Raw genomic sequence first — 21,967 nt, 5'->3', positions numbered from 1 at the left:
TTTAATATATATTAAAATCCAGGAACATTATTTCTATCAATCGGTCTGTCACACTCAAGTTTGAAATAACATTCCCTTTGGTATGTTTCACTTAATTTAAAATAACATTTTTAGATGTACCAATGTTCCTCTAAAAGAGGCTCTGTCTGTCCATTTGTCATGGTTAAGTTTGAAATAGAATTTCCATCACTGGATGCACAGACTTAATAGACACATCTTACTATATTACTGTTCTTATAAAACTAACTGGAGCAATTTTTTTTCCAAAGAGTTGCAGCACATGATTGAAAACTTCTGCCCATGTGATGATTATTGTGTTGTGCCAACACGTGTGGATAGGTAGGTTTTACCAAAGTATTTGTTAAGAGCATCTTTAAGGCTGATTTTTTTTAATTTTTACCATCCTCTCACATACAGCACCTGGTTTTCTCAAATGGTCACTCACCTGACACTGGTGAGGCTCAACATCGCTTAACTTTGATGATTAAACATGATATGGCTATGTTCAGTTTTAACAGACTTTAGATAACCACTATAAGGGTGTCTGCACATGAAATTGTGAGGCAAGGGTTGTGCAATTCTCAACTATTCCTCTCTTGAGTCAGTACTGCTTCATTCCAGTGGCAAGGAGAAATCCAGGGTGACTTGAAACAAATAAGTGGAGAGCACATACAACACCTGGTATTTCCAAATACATTTTAATACTGACCAAGTTCAATGTTGCTTAACTTCAATGATCTAATGGACAATGGTGTGTCGACGTGATTATTATAATGATATATTGTTTTTATTGCTAAGAATAATTAATCTATTCCATGTTCCTTACTTTCGTAATAATTGTGATTTCTGGCCTTCTTTAGTTTTGAATAGTAATGAATTACGCGTAGCCTGGATAAAATATATCCGGGTTATGAGTTGGTACTCAGTCAGAATTAGCATTCATGAATTGGTCCTAAAAGAGTGCTATACAGTACCAGAATAATATAATGACAAATACTGCAGTCACCACAGGTTTCATGCTTTAAGAAGGAGGCATAGGCGGCCCTCACGTTAAAAATAAAAACATGGTTTCATTATATTGTAACAATTTAAAAAATTGCCTTTGTCAAGATTCTGTTTACTTTTTAGCTTTCTTTGGCCATACTATATACTGATACTTCTTCTTTTCTATCCTCGGTCAATGAATGGAGAAATTCTTCTAGATAAGGCAATTTTTATTTGTATCCCAATCCAGAGTGCCATTTTGGGGAGGTGGATTTCCCCACATTAAAAACCGATTTTGTGTCTAACTCTCCCATAGATCCCACAAAAAACAGCTGGAAATTGCAATTCTATTGATTGTTATGAAACAAAAATGATATTTTTTTAGATACAATTTTTCCAAATGTAGAAAACACTATTTGTCTACCACCCACATAGGATGCTCAGTTTGATCTTTTCACAGTTGAAGAGAATCAAGGATAAATGGAGACACATCAATTAACATTAAAGAATATTGAAGATAAACTTTTGCTAGGAGCTTTGCTGTCATATCTGTTCTGATGCTATCTTTCGTCTCTTTTGTGCTTAGTTAAAAGATAAGAAATCCTAGATTGAGGCAATTTTTTGTCCTTATCCAGAATGCTCCATTATTCAGTAACTGGATTTTCTCCACATTAAAACCTGTCCTTGTGTCTAACTCTGCCCTTGTGGGAAGACAAATAAATAGAAACATTTCTGATATGATAAACAACTTCACACTTTATTAAATCTAAAAATTATTGCTTGTCGACACTCTTAATCTTTTTTATGACTATTTACCATTTGAATGTTTCTGGATCTTTTTACATGAGGATTGGCAATTCATATTATTTGGTTCCTACGTTTTGGTTGATGTAATCTCCAACCTTCTTCAGGTGTATCATTAAACTTGGCGAATCTTTCTGCCAAATTCTGGAATCTGTATGAAATTTCGAACAGAACCCTTTATTTAATCCACAGGGGTTAGATGCGCTTGTTCTATCAGCCTTGACCGGGTCCTAAGTAATTAATTCACAATTGTATGTTGAGTTGAAGATTGAAGCTTCCAGATGAGTGCAATTTATAATTGAGTTTTACGAAGGACTATAGACCTTTGTATTCAAAATTCCATGCAGATCCCTGAGTTCAACAAGATACACATCAAGTAAGTCAGAGGTTACATTGACCAAAACATTGCGAAAATAACACTCAACATAGCAGACCCCCAGTAGGAGGTTAAACAATAAATTTGTCCAGAAAACGTCACCAAAGGTCAGGTGTGGAATCTTCATGTGGTCAAAGACAGAAAACAAAAAAGTCGATCACAAGTCTAGGAGAGCCCAGAAGACAATGTCAAAGCGGAATCAGGTATTCAAAATTTTCATGCAGATCCCTGAGTTCAAAAAGATACACCTGAAGTAGGTCGGAAGTTACATCGACTGAAATGTTGTGAAAATAACACTCAAGATAAGAACAATAGTTCATAGAATCCAAATAATACAAATAAATATGTTTGTCATCTTTCAGAAGAGCCCTGTCCTGAAATGTAAAACACGCCTTGCAAGAGTCTGATCTGGTGATGGGAATTGAGCAGCAGTTTTCTGTTAAATTTTTTATATGTTAAGAACAAAATGATCATATTGAAACTAATGAAAGGAAATTGGGTCCATTACTTATGAAGTGACTGCAACCCTAAAGCTCTGCTAATTTCTCTTCCGTACTATGCTACCAAATGCTTTCTGAAGTTCTGCAATTTATTTTCAAAGCTATACATATTTCCCATGAGTTCATCCTCTCGCGCTATACTTCCTCCATTGCATATAAAAGGGGGACTAAGTGTGTTGTCTGGGGCATCCTTATTTAAAAAAGAATGCTGAGGGGACTGCAGCTATTTTTGTAATGAATTCTGATTGTTTAACAGTACTTGGTGATTCATAATAAATAGCTCTTGTGTCACATCTTGCCCTTGTAGGAATCATCATCATCAGTTTAATGTCTATTTTACATGCTGGCATGCAGTGGATGACTTTTAGAAATTGATTTTCTAAATAACTTATCTCTAGCCAGAAAGTACGGAGTTGAGAAAAAGAAGGATAAATGAATCCTTCTTTTTCTCAACTCCGTACTTTCTCCCATGTTTTAAGTTTTCCCTGTGAACTGAACCTGCTTCCCCAACTGTTCTACATCTATTAACGCAAGAACGCTCATCCATTCTTTTAATGTGACCATATCAACAAAGTCTACTCTTTTGCACACATCTTCCTATACTGTTCAACTTTAATCTTCCTATGAGGTCATCATGAGTAAGCCTTTCATTTTGCATTACACATCCATTGGATCATTCTTATGTCATTTCTCTCTATGCAACACATGTCGTTAACCTTCACTGACTGGGTTTCATTTTTATACATATGCCTGAAAGCCTTTTCTCTTGGTTGATAGTCTACGAATTGGTAATAGCAAAAGTTCCATGAACTCATAACTCTTGCAATCACATTAGCACCTGCTCTGAAGGCGTATAAATACTACTTTGCTAATTTCCTTTATCAAACCAAACCTTTTGAACTTTTGTGATTAATATTGTGCATACTGATCTGTCTGTTTTTATATTCTCTCCCAATATTTGGCATCAACGTCATTTCAGGAATTTTCAAAACAATGTCCAAGTTTACACCCCCTCATTTTAAGGGAACTACTCTGGATTTTCGATGAAGGTTTATTCCCATATAGATTACCTGTTAATCATGGCCGACCTCTCCAGCCTCTCTCAGCATTATCTTTGCAGGTTTTACTGCCAAATTTGCACTTTTCTGCCTTTTTTTTTTTTTAAAGCTTAGTCATAAAATTTACTTAAAACTCATGCTATGTAGAGAAGTAAAATAAGAAATCAGTTAAACAGGGAATTATTAAAACAGCTTCCTAAAATCATTATTTAAAATTAAGTATCTCATTTACACATTTCAGTCTTGAGCATTTGAAACAGACAAAATTAAATTTGCAATACAATACTTAATTCAAATATTTTTATTAAATATAAAATAAAAATAAAATGAGTTTAATTACAGGATATGTTAGTGTACAAATAAATCACATTGGTAATATCATAATTATTTTTATTTTTTATTAACTCCATTAAATTAGGTAATACAATTGTTAAAAAAAAACTTTAAACCTTATTAACTTAAAAGAAAGACAAGATTAAAGAGTATAGTTTAGTTAATAAAAACAAAATAGATTAGAATAATAAAACAGTAAATTTTAGGCATTGTTTTATTTTATTATTTTTTACATGATTGAAGTTTTTTTTATTGGAGGGGGTGTCATAAAAGAAATTGTCGGATTTATACAACACTTTCTCACCATCTTCTAATGTCATTCAATTCTTTTGAAAAACATTTTCTAATATTTATTAATTAAGCATGAAATTTTCAGATTATTAAAAGGTGAAAAAATTTTTCCCCAAGTTCAAATTTTAGCAGGAGGTTAAGTTTTCTATTTAAGTTTAATTGTGAATTCATCCTCTCTACTTGTCACCAGAAATAATCACGTTTACAAACATTTTTTTCAGAATTTCAAGCAGGGGATCATGTTATGTTAAACTTCAATAGAAAATTTAATCCCAATCTGAATTTGAATAAGTTAAAATATGTTTACTAATAAATAAAATTGTGTACTTTATTTGTTGCTGAACATTTTTGACGATGCCAGTTTCATCACTCAAAAGCAGATTATAATGAAATTATCTATATTATATTCTCTTTACCCATTTCAATTTTTCTCAGAAACTACTGAGCCGATCTGACTGAAATTTTGTATGGACTCTTTTTATGATATAGTACAGCAAACTAAGTATCATGGTATCCGTTCGATGCAGTTTTATTTGTTTTATTTTTACAAGGAAGTCACCACTTATCAAGGCCTGAAGGCCACTTGAGGATAAGAGTTAATGATAATGTAGTAATCACTAGTGGTGTAGATTGGGTAGGATTTGGATTATTTAAACGGATGGATCAACAAAAACTTGTTTATATTGGACTTGAGGGCTAACATATTGCAATCGGCTGAGAAACAGGCCAGTGGAAGTGTACTATAGGCGGGCAGTTCTAGGAAAGTTAGGGATTAATAAGGATTAATCAACACAATACCAGATATATTATTGGGAACTACTGGGCCTATTTGACTGAAATTTTGTATGGACATTTGCTATGATAAAGTGCAGCAAACTGGTATTCATTCGACGCACAGTTAGGGATTAATATTTCATGCAAAAATAAGCATAAATTTAACCACCAATTTGGCAGAAAGCACTCATTTTAAGTGAATAGACTGTAACTTAGTATGTTCTTAACGGACTAAAATGTTTAGTGTTACAATATTTGCCACAATGAGGTTGAATAGTTATTTTCAACCAATAAGAAATTGCCTCTATGACTAAACTAATAATATAAGAAAAAAAAATTCTTATTTCTGTTATTTTCAATGAAATTCAAGATGAACAATTCTTTTGCAAGAAAAGCATGTTTGGTTGCTTACATGAATAATGTCTTCCTTGTATCTTTATACAGAAATAAAAAACAAAAATGTAACAGACTATGTTTTGGAATTTTTGAGATGAGAATTGATAATTTGTATTATTTGGATTATTGTTCTCATCTTGAGTGTCATTTTCACAACGTTTCAGTTGATGCAACCACTTCAGGTGTATCTTGTCAAACTTGTGAATCTTTCTTTTGAACTCTGGATGATTTCAAATAGAACCATTTCTTTAATCTACAGAGGTAACATGCTCTCAGTCCACCAGTCATAACTGGATAGAAGTTCTAAATTATTCACAAGCATATTTTGGGTTTTGCTTGCACTGAGGATTAAACCATCAACCTTCAGAATAGTGTAACTTACAATTGAATTTACCAATTACTTTATCCATTGCGCCAAGTATCCTTGTGAAACATTGTGTAAATAATGCGCATGATGAGAACAGTACTTCAAATAATCCAAATAATACAAATATAACAGAGTTTTCAATAATTTTCACTACTTTCTGGCCTTCAGGCTAGGATCGAAGTGTAGTTAGTATCTATCCTTTCTGCAGTCAGAGGAGAAATCCTACTAGATTTAAGCAATTTTTATTTTTCCCCCAATCCAGAACGCTCCTTTTTTGAGAGCCTGGACTTCCCTCACATAAAAACAAACTTTGTGTCTAACTTTGCTTACATGGGGATGTAAGTAAAACTGTTCAAAGTTTGACATCAGCATATTTTTGAAGAGAACTAAAAAAAAAAAAAAATTTTACAACCTTAACGGTTATTTTCAAAATGTCACCCCATCAATAAGATGGGATGAAATATGATAATTGCAAAAAGAGAAAACAGATTTGTCTTTTTGCATAAGCCATCTATAAGGATCTCCACATTTCTATGACATATGGAGTTACACAAAATCAACAACAATATATATTAAATAAAAGACGAGGAATAAACATTATATATAACTTTATTATATTATCAAAACCAAAAGTTAAGGGAAAATTTTTGTAATAATCCTCTTTAGGCCATGGCATTTCAAAGCTAAATGCTTCTCATCAGAAGAGGAGAAAGACCAGAATTATGCAAAATGCAAATATAGAAAAAAACTGGCTTAATGACATTTAGAAATGAAATGAGAATGAGGGAATAAGGTGATATGGTAAATATATTTCATTTCATTAAGCCAGTTTTTTTTTTTGTTTTTTATATTTGCATTTTGCACAATTCTGGCCTTTCTCCTCTTCTAATGAGAAGCATTTAGCTTTGAAATGCCATGGACTGAAGAGGTTTATTCAAAAATTCCTCCTTAACTTTTCCTTATTGTTCTTATGATATAATAAAGTTATAACTTTTATTCCTCATCTTTCATTTAATATTATGGTTTGCTCGTCTTAATAGTGTTGAGCTTTTCTCATCTTGATAAGTTTTGCTTTGTTAAATATGTTCTCCTTGATAACTTAATTATTTTATATTGGAAGTTTTTTAGTCTTTAGAACTACATTAAAAAACAACAAAAAAACCTTTTAATTCCAAGTTGGAAAACTCCTTTGCTTGGAAGTTAATTCATCACTTGAATGAAACCACTGTATTAGTTTGCTTCCAAGAATTTACTCCAGTCTTAATATTCTTTTAGGGATCATCAGTTTGTTTGCCTTGAAAAACTGTTTTGTGGGATTTAAAAACTAAAAACAAAACAGTATTATATATCATGGCATCCTAGCAGTTTTGATTAAATGTAAGCAGACATCTTGCTTCTCAGCTCCCTACTCAGTACTCCTACAAATTATGTCCCAGATAGTAGTCCCCTACATTAAAGTGACACTGTGCCTTGTTTGGGGTGAAAATGAAAAAAAAAAAAAAAAAAAAAAAAAAACTACCTAAAAAAAAAAAATATATATGTAGATAAATGAACTAAAAAGCAAAACTAACAAATATTCCTAACCTTTAAATTTTCTAAGCTAACATTTGTTAGTTTAAAACTGAATGTTTATAAAAAAACAAAAACAATCGTTAAAAAGTTTTTAATAATTCTTTTTAATTGATATAATACTATCATCCTTGGGTTGATGGGTTTAACCTTTTATGATCCTCTGTCCTCCTAAATACAGCACATGTTATTTGCAAATGGTCATTCATTTGGTACTGACCAGGTTCAATTTTGCTTAACTTTGGTGATTTAATGAGAAACAGTGTGTGCCATATAATGAATGAAATATTTTGGACGAGATTTGAACCTAGCTCATCGGTGAATTCATAAATTGTCCAAGATATATAAAATTGTATAAATACCAGAAGAAAGTTTAGTAAGACAAAGTTTTCTCTCCTGGAAGAAAAAAGGAAAAAAAGAAAGAAAGTGGACCTTCGATTTACTTTCGGCAGCCTCGTAGCTTTTGCTTCCCTTATTTTCACATTCTATCTGTGATGTTTCTGACAAAGGGGGAAGAATTGCTGCTTTCTGGGTCTGAATATATTCATTTAACATTTATTGTTAGCTGGTTTTGGAATTAGAAGCAATATTATTTATTTATTTATTCCTTAGCTCCTTACACCAAGTGGCTCCATGCTTTGTCTAGAATTGATAAATCTATGTAACAACTACCAAATTTTATAAGCATACTATAAGCGTGCCTGAATAAATACATAAAAAAATTTTTTTTACTCATATGAACATAAAAATTTGATTTAATTTAAATTTCATGATTTTCTCGTTAAATTATATAACGCAAATATATCTACAAGACATAAGTTTAAGTATTAAAAAAATATTTGATTAAAAAATTTTCTCTTATTTTGTAAGAATACCATGAAAGAAATCTTTGTTTCAGGGGAGAAAACTTTGTATTATTAAATCTTAAAAAAAGAGTAATGCCCCTTATATTTTCAGTCATAAAACCGGCAAAGTTAATAGAGTCGAGTCTATTGACGAGATGATTTGTTCCCTGTAGTCTTTGGTCCTGTGCAATTCTAAGAAGTCCACCCCACTAGGTTTGCCTTTGAGAAGGACTTCATTTATTGCTAATCCCCTGGGGCGTACCTACTGGGAAATGCCAATAGAGAACTCCAGAAATTCTTTTGCAGACCAGAGTGCCCTTTTCAAATCTCACTTTCTGACCTTTATATCACATCATTCTGCTGTGAAAGAGAGATAAATAATTTCATCCATTTATGGATTGGATGCATATAGAATGGAATTGACTCCACATAATTATTGTATTTGAACCTATTCTCTAGTAAAGCAAAGATTAGATTTAGGGAATTTCAGCCATTAAAGAATCTTATAAAAATACATATTCATAAATTGAAAGTTTTAGCAAACTATCAGATTACACATTTTTTTATGTCACCTTTCTCACACATTGAAAAATACTGATGATTGTTGGCATTCCAATAAGATTTTGATTTCTTGATGTGTTCACAAGTTATTTACATTTATTGAAGATTTTTAAGTTTCTATATCTTTTGATGTGAAGTAATCAACAAGAGAAGATAACTCTCGTAAAACTAATCGTGATTCAGTCCCTTCTCTTGCCAAGTGTAAAGATCGCTTGCAATCATTTAGTTTTGAAGAAAAGAAAACTTGAAAATCATTAAAAAAAAAACATTAGAATGCAGGTTGTAGCTCAGAGCAGATGGGGAAATGAATTGATCAACCAACAACAGAGAGAGAGAGAGACCTCCATAAAAAGTAAATGTGGATCTTAGCATCCAGAGAGTCAATGGCCGACACATACACCCAGAGTGTAACTGATATTTGCAGAATGTGTCAGAGTGTGTTTTTATGTTTCCCTGTTTTATATTATTTTTTATACTTGTAAACCAGTGCACCAATATGCAAGACAACAACATGCCTAGAAGAAGAGACAAAGCAGAAGAAAATCATTGTTGTTGAGCGAGTGACCACATAATATCACAAATTTGTTTTCACTCAAACTCAATATAATATTTGTTAACACAACAATAAGTTTTAGAGGTTTCCATACAATCTTTATAAATAATGGATGGTCCCTGTAAGAGTGCTTGTGTGGGAAGTTTACTGTAATGCAAGGGTTTGATCACATTTGTCCTGAACCAATACTGCTTGAGCCAAGAACAACTGAAAACAGTGAAGAGATATGCATGAACCCGCGTTAACGTTTACATAACATAAAATTAGAATCTTATTTAAACTTTTGATTCTTATTATTCAACCTGATTAAAAGAACAAAAATGCAAGAAAAATCTTTATGTACATACCCTCCAGAAAACAAAGATGTCATATTCCAAAAATCACTAAAATTGATCAAGTAGTTTTATTTTTAACTAAAACATCAAATTTTATGAGTAAGTAAAAAGGGATTGTCTCGCATTACCACATTGAAAAAAAAAAAAGCAAGGGCAGATAAGTTCATAATAATTGAAACTTGCAAGATTAGTCTTGTAATACTAACGATTTCACATTCATTGCTTTAAATCATTTAAAAATGATTTGCTTTATAAAATTCATGATCAATTTATGTGATTTTTAAAATTCAATATTTTCTATTTCATGATGAATATGTATATTATAAAGATTTTTCTGTGTTTTTTTTTATTTAGTTAGTTGAATTCTAAATAAAAACTCTTTTTTCAATTGTGGATTGGAATGCCAAGAAAAAGCCAACGGATTTATTTATAAAAATTAGAGTTTTATAGTAACCAATGGTCTCAATAATCTATAATTTTGAGGTACTTCTGCAGCTTACAGACTGTAAATTAAATTTTTACAGAATCTTTTGTTTATTAAATTGTTAACTAAAATTGAAAGTACATATTATTATCACTGTTGGTTTAATATTAATAGATTGTGCTACTTTTCAGAATGTTTTAGTTGTAATTGATAGCTGACTCAAAACAAGAAAAAGACTGTTCAAAAGAGATCATAGATTAATACGGTCTTCCATAAGTACAAATATATATTATTCTAACTCCAACTTCATTTCTTTATAAGCATTATAAAAATGTGCTAGTAGAAGGTGGATCAGACTAATGCGCTCTGATCAGATTGGCATGGTGAAAAGTGTACAATGTTGAAAAACCCAAAACTGTGTAGTGGTCCATGTGAAGACATCACTGATGACACCCTTCAGTGCTCCACTATGGTGCATATGTTTGAACTGTCTAGTGTTTAAATTATAACTAAAATATGAGTAAATCTGAACTTTTGGATAAAGAATAATATATCTTAAAATTATGTAATAGATTATATAAAAATATTTCAGAGTAAAATAAGAGCAAATTTTAAACTCTCAAAAGAATTAAGGCTATAAGAATATAAAAATTGCAATGAAGGTAACAAAATAATTACAGATAAACTATAGGTTAGTATTAATATTGTTTCAGATGAAGAAGGACAACCCACAATAAATTATCTCCCTTTGGTGTCTTCGATCGTTCTCAATCTATATTACTAAAATGATCTCTGTTACAGGAATTATATGTACATATGTAGGATATATCTGAATATATATATATATATCAATTAGACAACAGCTTTTCACTTAAATTTGTCCAAATTTATGTTCGTTAAAATTATTGCTATTATGTATATATCATTTTTTATTAATCTCTTATGTATTCATTAGTTTTCTATTCTATCTCATATTGTAAACTGATACAATGTAAGAAATTCTGAAACTATCGCTTCTTTCTTAAAAAAAAAATAAAAGCATGAATAATAAAATCAAACTTTTATGCATGCATGTGTGAACGTGAAACTTCTAATTAGATTGGAACTGGTTTTGTCAATTCAATTGTTTATAAGCATAAATATTACATCACACAGACCTCATTCATTCTTAGTTCTATTTATAAAGTTGAGTCATTTGTTGCACTGGCAGTGAGATTAAAAAAAAAAGCAATTTTTCCGATATTCTCAATCATTTTTATGTGACCAGTGTCCAAAGATTAACTAATTTGCATATTGCTTTGTGGAAGCAACTCTCATTAATTAACTATTAGTTTTCATTGCTTTCTAATTTGATGATTATTTTTTTTACTATAACCCACAGTTTAATTCATGAATATTTTCTTTTATATTGTAGATAAATGGTTAGCATTTTGGATGAAAAAAATTTGTTTGGTCAATTTAGTTCTATAGGTTGCTAGTCTTGGTTTGCTTAATTTTCCCAGGCAATGCTGGAACACTAGACTTGCTAGTACACTTTAATCTTAATGATAATAGTAACAAAAGTTAAAAAATGTGAATGATGTTCTTTTTAAGAATGTACATAAAATCGCCTCATCTTGCATGTAAAATATTATTAAATAAGCTAAAACATGGTAAGACACCAGCAGTATTTAAGTGTGGGAGAAAAGTAGATGTATAAATTGAACAAATATTTATATTAAAATATATATATATATATATATATATATATATATATATATATAAGGCGTTTTCTTTTTTTTTCCAAATAGTATAAAACTTATTAACTTATTCTGTTTGTTTACTTTTTTTTTATTTATTTGATTTTCTTTCTTACAAGAATAAGTTAAAACTAATAAAAATATTTATCATACAAAACAAAATGTCTCCATTGACAACAGAGACACTACATGTACACCCTCATATTCAATTCAGCGATGTATTCACAGAAATTGAACAATGTTTGATTCTGGTAGTAGGAAGACATTGAATAAAGTTAAAAATAACAGCCATAGTTTAATCCTCTTCAGTGGCAGCCAAAAGACATTTCTTAGCACATTGTCTTGTCAGCGGATGATGTGAACAAACACTGCATTTTCTCAGCATCTCATTGCGACTGGATATGAAAGAAAATAAAAAAGAAAATAAAAAATCAATCTATATATTATAAAGAGTAACTGCGTGCACATGTTTCCACCTAAAAGTTTGAAACTACAGAAGACACATCCACAGGTGATACATTTTTTTAAAGTTGATATATTTTTTTTAGAATTGCCTCAGGAAAAATATGGACATATTTTGGTACTTATTTAGATTCTGACCCATGTTCTGGCAACATTGTGTTAACATCTTCCTGCATGGTTACAGAAGTAGCTGGAAGATGCTGATGCGATTAGCCAATCAGCTGTCAAAAACAAAAAAACTCATACTTTTCTTGAAAAAAATATTTATTTTTACTGATGGTAACTACAACTAAAATCATAATTATTTTTCTTGTTTTACCTCCCTCCATCACCGATTTTGTTATTTTTGTCCCATTTCATTACAACACTATATTTTGAATTTAGCATCTCTGGCAGTCTTTACATTGTCAGCATCTTCCAGCCATATCTGTAATATTTAAAATGCTGTTTTTTTTTTTCATCAGTCATTGATCTAAAACAAAAACTAAAATAGAATTGGTCTTTGAACTAAGATTATGGGAGGGAGAAAAGAGTGAAATGGAGAGAGAAGAGAGATAAAGAAAAAGTACACTTCTGGATTCTTTTTTGTTGTTCATGCCCCTATGTATGTGAGTAAATATATAGAGATGTATAACCTTTTCAAGGCAAAAGTTTGATCATATTTAACATATAACAACAGGGCATATATAAATAAACATTTTTAAGCTATATTCCAGTGACCAACGTTTTATTTTCCTATTAGAAAAAATAAAATCTTGGTCACCAGAATGCAGCCTGAATATATATATATATAATATAAAGCTGAATGTCTGTATGTCTGGTCACAGATAGGCTCCTATATGGTTGACTATTTTAAAAAACTGATTACATATAATGATAGAAGATGTATCGAGACACAGGAATGGGTACGTTTGATCTGGCAGAACGGTGGTTCATTAAAATTGTGGGGTCTGCGTTCACGCCTGGTCCACAAAGTATGGAAATAAAAAATTTTAAAATTAAAAAAAAAACGTTTACAAGTGTTTTCGATATAGATGTACATAAGAATACTTTGATAAGTATGTTTTATCTTACGTAAGGATGGTATAATAAAATTGTGGGGTCTGCGTTCGCGCCTGGCCTCCATAGAATGGAAATAGGCACAAACTTTAATAAAGACTTTTCATATCTATCTGCGTAAGTATACTTTGATAATTATGTTTCAGTTTGAAAAAATATGGTTTAATAAAATTATGAGGTGTTCGTTCGCGCCTGACTTCCATAGAATGGAAATATGTCACAAATTTTAACAAGGTTTTTTAATATAGATCCACAGAATATTGTGATAAGTGTTTCAGTGTGAACAGGTATGGTATAATAAATTATGGGGTTTATCTATTTTATTTTTACTTTCATCATATTTTGCTTTGGTTTTGATACCCCCAAATTCAACCCAAATTTACAACCCTTCCTTTTCATAACCTATCATACTTTCATAAATCAGAGTCCATTTTCTGTAGGCCGTTTTTGAACCCAGTCAACGATGGGTACTTTTGCTAGTATATATATATATATATATATATATATATGTGTGTATAGATTATATACACATCCAAAATTTATAATGTGCAAATTTGTATATTATTCTACATATGCTTCTACAGAAGTATTTCCAGGGTTACCAGTGGTTTAAGAAGCATAAGAATGACAACATTGCTTCTTATACCTCCTTATAACCTTCGAAAAAAAAATATGTATATTAAAATTAATCTGTATAAGTAAATTCCTTACTTTGTTTTTCTTTTCTTAGGTTCTCGTATTCTTGTTTTTTCTGGTTCGTGTTTTGAGACAACTTGAGCCGGCACCATGAGCAATTTCTTTTGATCACCCTATAGAAACAAAAAGTAAAATGAAAATAATTTTGATATGAAAACAAAAACCTATGTGTGTGTATTATCTTCCTTTTTCAGCTGAATAGATGAGGACATGGTGAAGCACTACTATTATGTCTACAGGCATTATTTCCAGCCTCCCACAACCTCTCTTTCTCTCTCATTTTATATAACAAAAATTATGGGAATAATATTCTTGCATATTATACTTCTCCATATATATGCCTTAGAAGCTTTTCAACCTTTAAGCATATATTACAAAAATAAAATTTTTTAATATATATATATATATATATATATATATATAGAGAGAGAGAGAGAGAGCGAGAGAGAGATGTTCTGTATATGTAGGCAACATCTTTTATTATGGAAAAGATGAAATTAAATAAATTTTTCCTATTAACAGTTTTCATTTTATTCAATTCTCTGATATGCTTTTTTTAAAATATCAGAAAGTAAATGATTTACACACTGAGTACTTTTAATGCTGTCAAGAATCACTATCGCGGTATTAAATTCAAAATGATGGTAAATGCTGACTTTGTTGTCAACTTGTCAGCAGTATCAATCACCTTGAAACAATAAACTAACCCATAACGATGGTGACATCAAAATTTGAAATGGGATTTCTATTTTTTTATTTTAATAATCAGTGATTTTTTTTTCACTAAATTCTCCTAATTTAATAAAGTTGTTTATTTACATATAAATTACTGCTTAGATAGATATTTAATTATCTAAAAAGAACATGTAGTTTGTAATGTTTATTAACATCTAAGAAATGTTTTTGCAACGTATTTAAAAGTGAAAGTTGTGTTTTTCTTTGGTAACGTATCCTGACTGAAACACCCGCACACAGTAAACAAAGTAACATGACAAAAAAAAAGAAGAAAGAAAGAAAATGTAAATATATTGTAAGTTTACCGAATATCTCTATGTAGGCATTAAATATTTTTTGTCTTTGTTGCAATAGTTATAAAAACAGATGGCGTGTTTTTTGATGCAGGCACATCATCAGGCCCAAGAATGTTTCTTAGTGACGCCATTTTTTTTTAATCTTAATAACTGTTTGTTTATATATAGAAGAATAAAATTTCATAAGTTGAGAATACTTAGAGTTCAGCCAATGAGAATTGCCGGATGGTTAGAAAGGAGAAATTATTATTTTTAGAGTGGAAAATGAAATGATAATAATTCAGTTACAAAGGGTGCCAGGAAAATATAGTTATAATGTGTATATATTTTCCCAGTGGTTGCTGGGTTCAGTATGAGGACTTTAGATATAAAGGGAAAAATAGAAATTACTTCCTCTAAAGATGGTGCGAATGTGATGATGTTGCTCTTAGGATGGAATGTAGGATTTTATTATAACAACTAAATGTGTCTAAAATGTCATTCTAAAGTAACATAAGATAGTGGCTAATAGTCTAGACATAATAAATTTGTATGTGACATCTGTTGTTGCAAATATATTATATAGATGTGGTTATTTCTTTAAAATAATTGAATTATGCCATCTATTTCAATGGTTACTTTGTAAATTATACCATGACCGTTTCCTATTTTTTAAACCCATCAGTTTTATTAATAATATTGTTGGACAATGATTTAGACTATATGTGGAGATAAATAATTTTTACCTATTTATTAAAATGGTATGTTGAACTTTGCTATTTTTGATCAAATAAATTTGATCTGATTTAATATTATCTGACCTCAGCAAGGTTATGTAAGATTATTGAATGTGTAATTATAATGCGACTGATACTGCACCAACCACACCGGGTGTCCTTAACCTCGTTGGATTCCACCCGATATGAGAGGTGTTCTTTCGATCGTACATTGTCCCATCACAAGTTGGCCTGTTGATCGTCTTCATCCACTGTGTTTTCATGGTGGGGCGCTTTCCCTCTTGATTGAATCGTCTCCTACCCTGTGTAGGTAGTCTCCGGGTACATCAATCACTCCACTTGTCCTTGCGGCTTGCTGCAAAATGAAGAGTCTTCACCACAAACAAACAGAACTCCGGTTTATAACAATAACAAACTATTTATTAATTTCATTACTTCATAACAGCTACTGTCTAAATTGAGGTGACTGACTATAGCAGTGAAACGATGTAAGACCAGATGAGTAAAGTCACAGATTTTCCATTAACACAGGCTAGTTAACATCATAACATCAGGCCCTGAGGGCTCCCAAATCGGGAGTGCTTGACCAGCCCAGCCGTTCAGCTTGCTGACTACGACTCTACTCTTTTTAGAATTCCTTTTTCTAAAAATACAACCCCTTTTTCCCCACCTCTCCTTCAGAGTGGTTACAAACACCCTTTCTTTCTTCCTCTTAGAGCTTACTCTTCGTATTGTCCACTCAGCACCTCTTTCTCCCTTTTATCCTATTTGTACTGAGGTTTTTACTTATTATCAAATTAGGAGTGATTAGTCATTCCAGGACGAACAATGCTTGGCAGCGACCCTTACCCTTGACCCCCATTCTAAGTTGTCAGCCTTAATCAGCTAAGGATTTCTGGATCTCTTCATACCTCTCAACAGAGGTTTTAAAAACAACCTTTCATGTTAACATATATATAACGACAATGAGATAAAAACAATTATTATTTGTTTTTTCTCTTTCTGACAAAATCCCATAGACATTTCTGTTTTGTCCCAATCAGACATCAACACCCCCTCTTCTGCCCTCTCTTCCTCTATCCCGCTGGTCAAACACCCCCTCTCACCGCAACATGCACCTCGCTGCATGCATTCATGACACGAATAGTGTCATATAATTACCTAAAAGAATACCCATCCTAGGATAGGTAAAATTAATTCCTCAAATAGAACATTGTGTGCCACTTATGTCCTCTTATAAAAATTAAAATCCAGATATAATGATACTAAACCTTGTGTCTAGAATATTTATTCCAATTTTGACCAAAATCCATTACATGATTTTGATTCTAGAAAATGTTTAAAATTTAAGGGATCTTAAGAAATTAAAATTTCACACAAATTGGAGGTATCTGAATTTTCACAAAGAACTTTGACTCCTTTTTGCATAAAACTAAATATCACAACCTCTTAAATTTACCAGCTGTGTTCCAAAATCAATAATGATCAGTTAATTAGCTTAAGAGTGAATACTGTCCATAGAAATATCTGAAATGGAGATTTCAATAAAAAAAGTAAATAATGTACAAATATCAAATGAATGTTTGAATTTTACTAAAAAAATATATTTCTATATTGAATTATTTTATTCACTAGAAAAAAAAATGCTGTATTAATTTTCTTCTAATTTTTATTATCTAATACACCTATTGATTTGGTTTGATTACATTTTATGGCATATCAATCTTTTTCGGGTTATTTAATACTGAATCCAATAATTTTGGAAAAAGTTATGCTTCAAGTTATCTTCACATATCTATTCATGGTGTTTAGTTTAGTTGTTTTATAGAGAGAAATTGTTGTTTTGGCTTTACACAACATGACCGAGTTTTGCAAAAGGAAAAGAAAAAAAACATGACATCAATTTTCAGACAGCCTGACCTGGTAACATCAGCTAATTGATGGAAAATCCAAAATGAATAAAAAAAACTACTTACAAATAAAGACGAGATTTTTTTGGCTGGACTCGTCAATGATTGTAGCGTTTGAATTGCTGTTCGCTGTGTTACCTGCTTGCCAAAGGTGGAGAATGGAGTTTTGCGCTGTGGGCTATCAGCACTGAAGGCCACCTGAGGGCTGGGTTGAAAGCCCGGGAGTGGAGAGTTGTCTGTATGCTCAGCAAAACTGAATCTTTGATTATGAGTCACAGGGGCACTGAGAGTGTCTCTTCGAGTGAGAAGGGATTGCTTGTAATATTTCTGGAAATAATCAGCATAATTCACATTTATTTTAATATAACTATTTTTGGCACTTATGTCAATAGAGTCATTAATCTGGTGGGGGGGTATAAGTAGCATTGATTTAGCAAAAATATGCATATTTTGCAAGAAACAATTCAGGAAACTTAATCAGACAAAAGAACCAATTTTAAGTAAAAGAAAGACCTTGTCTATACAAGCACTGAATGAAGTTAGTCCCAGAAATTATCAAAACAGTTAAAAAAAAAAATCTTTCACAATATTAACAAATTCATTCATATTTTATTTTAGAATTATTAGACAATTTAATCTCTTACATTGACACAAGTGCATTATTTTTTCTGAATTTTTGAGATGAGGATTTATAATTTATATCACTTGTCTTATTTATAATTTATATCACTTGTCTTATTTATAATTTATATCACTTGTCTTATTTATAATTTATATCACTTGTCTTATTTATAATTTATATCACTTGTCTTATTTATAATTGATATCACTTGTCTTATTCACACTATTGTCCTCATCTTGGATGTTTTTCTAAACAATGTAACCTTGGTTCAAATTCTGTAAAAATCTCAGAATTCGACAAGATGCACCTGAAGGACAAAGATTACATTGTCTGAAATGTAAGAATAACATCCAAGATGAAAACAGTAGTTGCTGCTTGTTTGGAATAAGAACAAAAATCGAAACATTGAATTTCATTTAAAACCAATGGTATTTACTTAATTGTTATGTCGAAATTATTAAAATATCCAAAAATTACAAAAAACCCTAAAGTAAAAAATTAATTATTAATGAAAATAGTTTTAAAAAAAATTGCAAGTTTTACATGATAGCAGTCTGTTTTGTTAATAGTAATGGCTAATCAATGAATCTTGAACATATTTTATGCAATAATGCAGTAATATATTACTAATTGCAACATAATAATTAACTTAATTATTATGTTGTAATTAGTATTAACTATATAACATTTAATTGAAATTCAATTTTGTGACTTTTGATTTTTGTTCTTATTCTGAAGAAGCATCTATTAGTTTAAATACATATTTTATTGCTTACTAGAATAATCAGCGAACCATTTAGGTCACATGATAAAAAAGGCAAAAATATCATACAATAAAAAAAACTTTATTGATGTAAAATTCAAAAAACATAATATTGAAAAAAAATTCAATTATGATAATAAATTTTTAAAACATCAGTTTAAAAAATGAAAACTAATTGAAAGTCACATTTAAAAGATAAATGGTGAACACAGGATAATTTTTAGTTTAAACAAAATAAGTTGTTTTAAGTAAGAAAACAAAAGTGGTCCATATTCAAACTAAACAAAAAAGAAAAAAAATCTGTATGATGTACATACTCATGATGAATCAAAATATCATGTTCCAAAAACTATGTAAAATGATCAAGTATTTTTAAATAAGAAAATCATTTTTAAGCGATTAATGGACATTCATAAAGATTACAACATAAATCTCACAAGTTTGATTTATGTTGGACTTTTTTTCAAGATTATTTTCAAAATGGCAAATAAGAAAGCTATTCTTTGATTACTCATAAAATTTGTCTAAAAGTAATCCTGGGATGAGCAGAGAAAGATTAGTGTTATTTTGATGTTTTCTTTTGGTCTAGAATTCACCAAAGACCAAACATTTTGAAAATATTTGTATGATGTACATAGCCATAACAAAATGAAAATATATTCCAAAAATAATTGAGCAAGTAGTTTTTAAGTAAGAGAAAAAAAAATTTATGAGTAACTGAAGAACGTCTGTCTTGTCTGCCATAGGAGATAACTCAATATAATTCAAACATGCAAGATTTATATGTATTATTCCTTAATTAGAATTCATTTTTGAGATGAGCATTATATATATTAATTTATTTTTATTTCGGACTATTATTCTCATCTTTATTAGTTGCTGTTTTCATCTTTATTGGTTGTTGTTTTTCACGTTTCGGCCAACTATTCCTCTGGCCTTCGTCAGGTGGTAACCGCGACAGATAGGAACTTCAAATCTCCTAACTGCATTCCCAGCAATCACTGCCATCCATAGTTGTTGTTGTCTCACCACGTTTTTGGCCAAGTAAATCTCTGGCCGGCTTTTGGGTAGGATTGAAACTGCTATCTTCAGACAATGTCCATCTGGAACCGTAGAGATTCAACGTCTCTATCAATTGCACCAATGTTCAAAATGTGTAAAACTAATTGCATTTGATCTTTAATTATTAGGCATTCCAGTGATGAAAACACTTTGCTATTGAAATGACCACCATGTTCACCTGAATTAACTGTTTGTGACTTTTTTATAGCACTATGTGAAAAAATCAGTATATATCTCTTCTTTTGACAAATCAAGAGGAACTGATGCAGTGAATGAAGAGCTGTAGACTGTTATACAAGATTGATAAACACATTGAATATTTGGGTTAAATATTTTATAAAATTTATACCCCCTATGTATTTCTTTAAGAGTTGATAAAAAATATATTGTTTGACATGAAACCCATTTAATTTTGTTTATCTTGGATATGTATATATCTGATATTCACATCTCAAATGATGTAAGTTTTGTGTATAAGTAATGATTTTTAATAATCATTCTAACTTATTTATACATTAGAGAAATTGTAATTAGATGAGATATTCCTGGAGTGAAGTGAAGGCCAGGTGGTTTATCTATTTGATTAAAAGAAATAATCCAGCATTACTCCATAGACAAATAGATTCACTAGTCATCTTTCTATTTCCTCCTCAGAACTGAAAAACACTACTAGTTTTTTTATTAGTTAAACTTATTTTCATAAGAATAGAACACCTAATAATATATCTTTAACATGGTTATCATACTTTGTTACATCTAATGATATGAGTTATCAGTTTAATATCAACTTAAAAACTAGCAAAGTGCATAGTATAACCTGTAACAGATTTATTTCACAACTTACAAATTAAATGGTAAAGGTAGAAGCCACTGGATGGGTGATGATTAAAGTGTGTATCATGAAATGGATTTTTGTTTACCCCTGAAATTGCCATGGCAGGCATGCTCCTCTCAAGGATGATAACTCTTTCTTTATTTCAACTATTATTTTTTTACGTTGATACCTAACATACTTGTACCAGTTAATTGTGTAACTCTGGCGCCACTTGGAGTTTATTTTTAAATGCTCCTTCCCTGACATCTTTCCTATCTCGTTTCTAAGTTCTTGTTACTAACCTTTTCTAACTTAAAAACACAGGGTACTTCATGCTGTTAAACAATAGTGATATTTAGTGAAAAACTTCTTCTAAACATGAGAAATATTACATAACGGTTTACTTACAGGTGGAAGCTTTCTTTTGTTCCATACTTTTACAAATTCTTTGAAGTATTTGTTCTGTTTAGAAGCTGACAATCGACTGCATAATTCTGGTTTGCGCTGGTCAAAGGGGGAAAAAAGTCATTGTTAAAAGATGAAAGTAACTTATTATATTCACACGATTATGAAGACATGTTTCAATAAGTTTCAGAACAGGATTGTCAGAAGTAGAGTGGGAGGGGAGAGGACAAAAAGTTTTATTATACAATGACAGTAAAGAAGCTGTTTTAATAAAAAAGATTAAATGGAAGAATAGTTTTTGGTTTGATTGGACAATAGCCTGGTAAAATAGTCACCTACATCATTGATTGAGGTGTTATGCTCTCATTGTTAAAAAAATAAAATTTAATAATAGTATTCTTCCAAGATACCTACTCTCTCTCTAATTTTATTTTAACCATGGCCTCTCCAACACTACAGTAATATGACAGAGGCTAGATCTTGGTAGACAGTGCAGGAGCTATTAGGTTAGAAATTCT

General features: G+C 30.7%; 1 protein-coding gene across 2 annotated transcripts in view; it reads right to left on the bottom strand.

Annotated features, from left to right (window-relative positions):
• Positions 1-4,007: 4,007 nt before the first annotated feature.
• The window catches only part of LOC145296849 (uncharacterized), a 156,770-nt gene continuing 138,810 nt past the window's right edge, over positions 4,008-21,967 (bottom strand). For both annotated transcript variants that reach the window (XM_080142980.1, XM_080142979.1), the window contains exons 5-8: positions 21,453-21,548; positions 17,850-18,110; positions 14,142-14,239; positions 4,008-12,304 (exon numbers count right to left, since the gene is read on the bottom strand). In XM_080142980.1, coding sequence (XP_079999106.1) covers positions 12,205-12,304; positions 14,142-14,239; positions 17,850-18,110; positions 21,453-21,548 — 555 coding nt within the window. In that variant the 3' untranslated portion in view covers positions 4,008-12,204. The remainder of the gene's footprint in view (positions 12,305-14,141; positions 14,240-17,849; positions 18,111-21,452; positions 21,549-21,967) is intronic.

Source organism: Euprymna scolopes, chromosome 17 (genome assembly GCF_053919585.1).
Source record: "Euprymna scolopes isolate OS-2025 chromosome 17, ASM5391958v1, whole genome shotgun sequence".
NCBI classification, from domain to species: Eukaryota; Metazoa; Mollusca; class Cephalopoda; order Sepiida; family Sepiolidae; genus Euprymna; species Euprymna scolopes.
The sequence above is the reverse complement of the archived record's forward strand: the minus strand, read 5'-3'. Positions and strand labels throughout refer to the sequence as shown.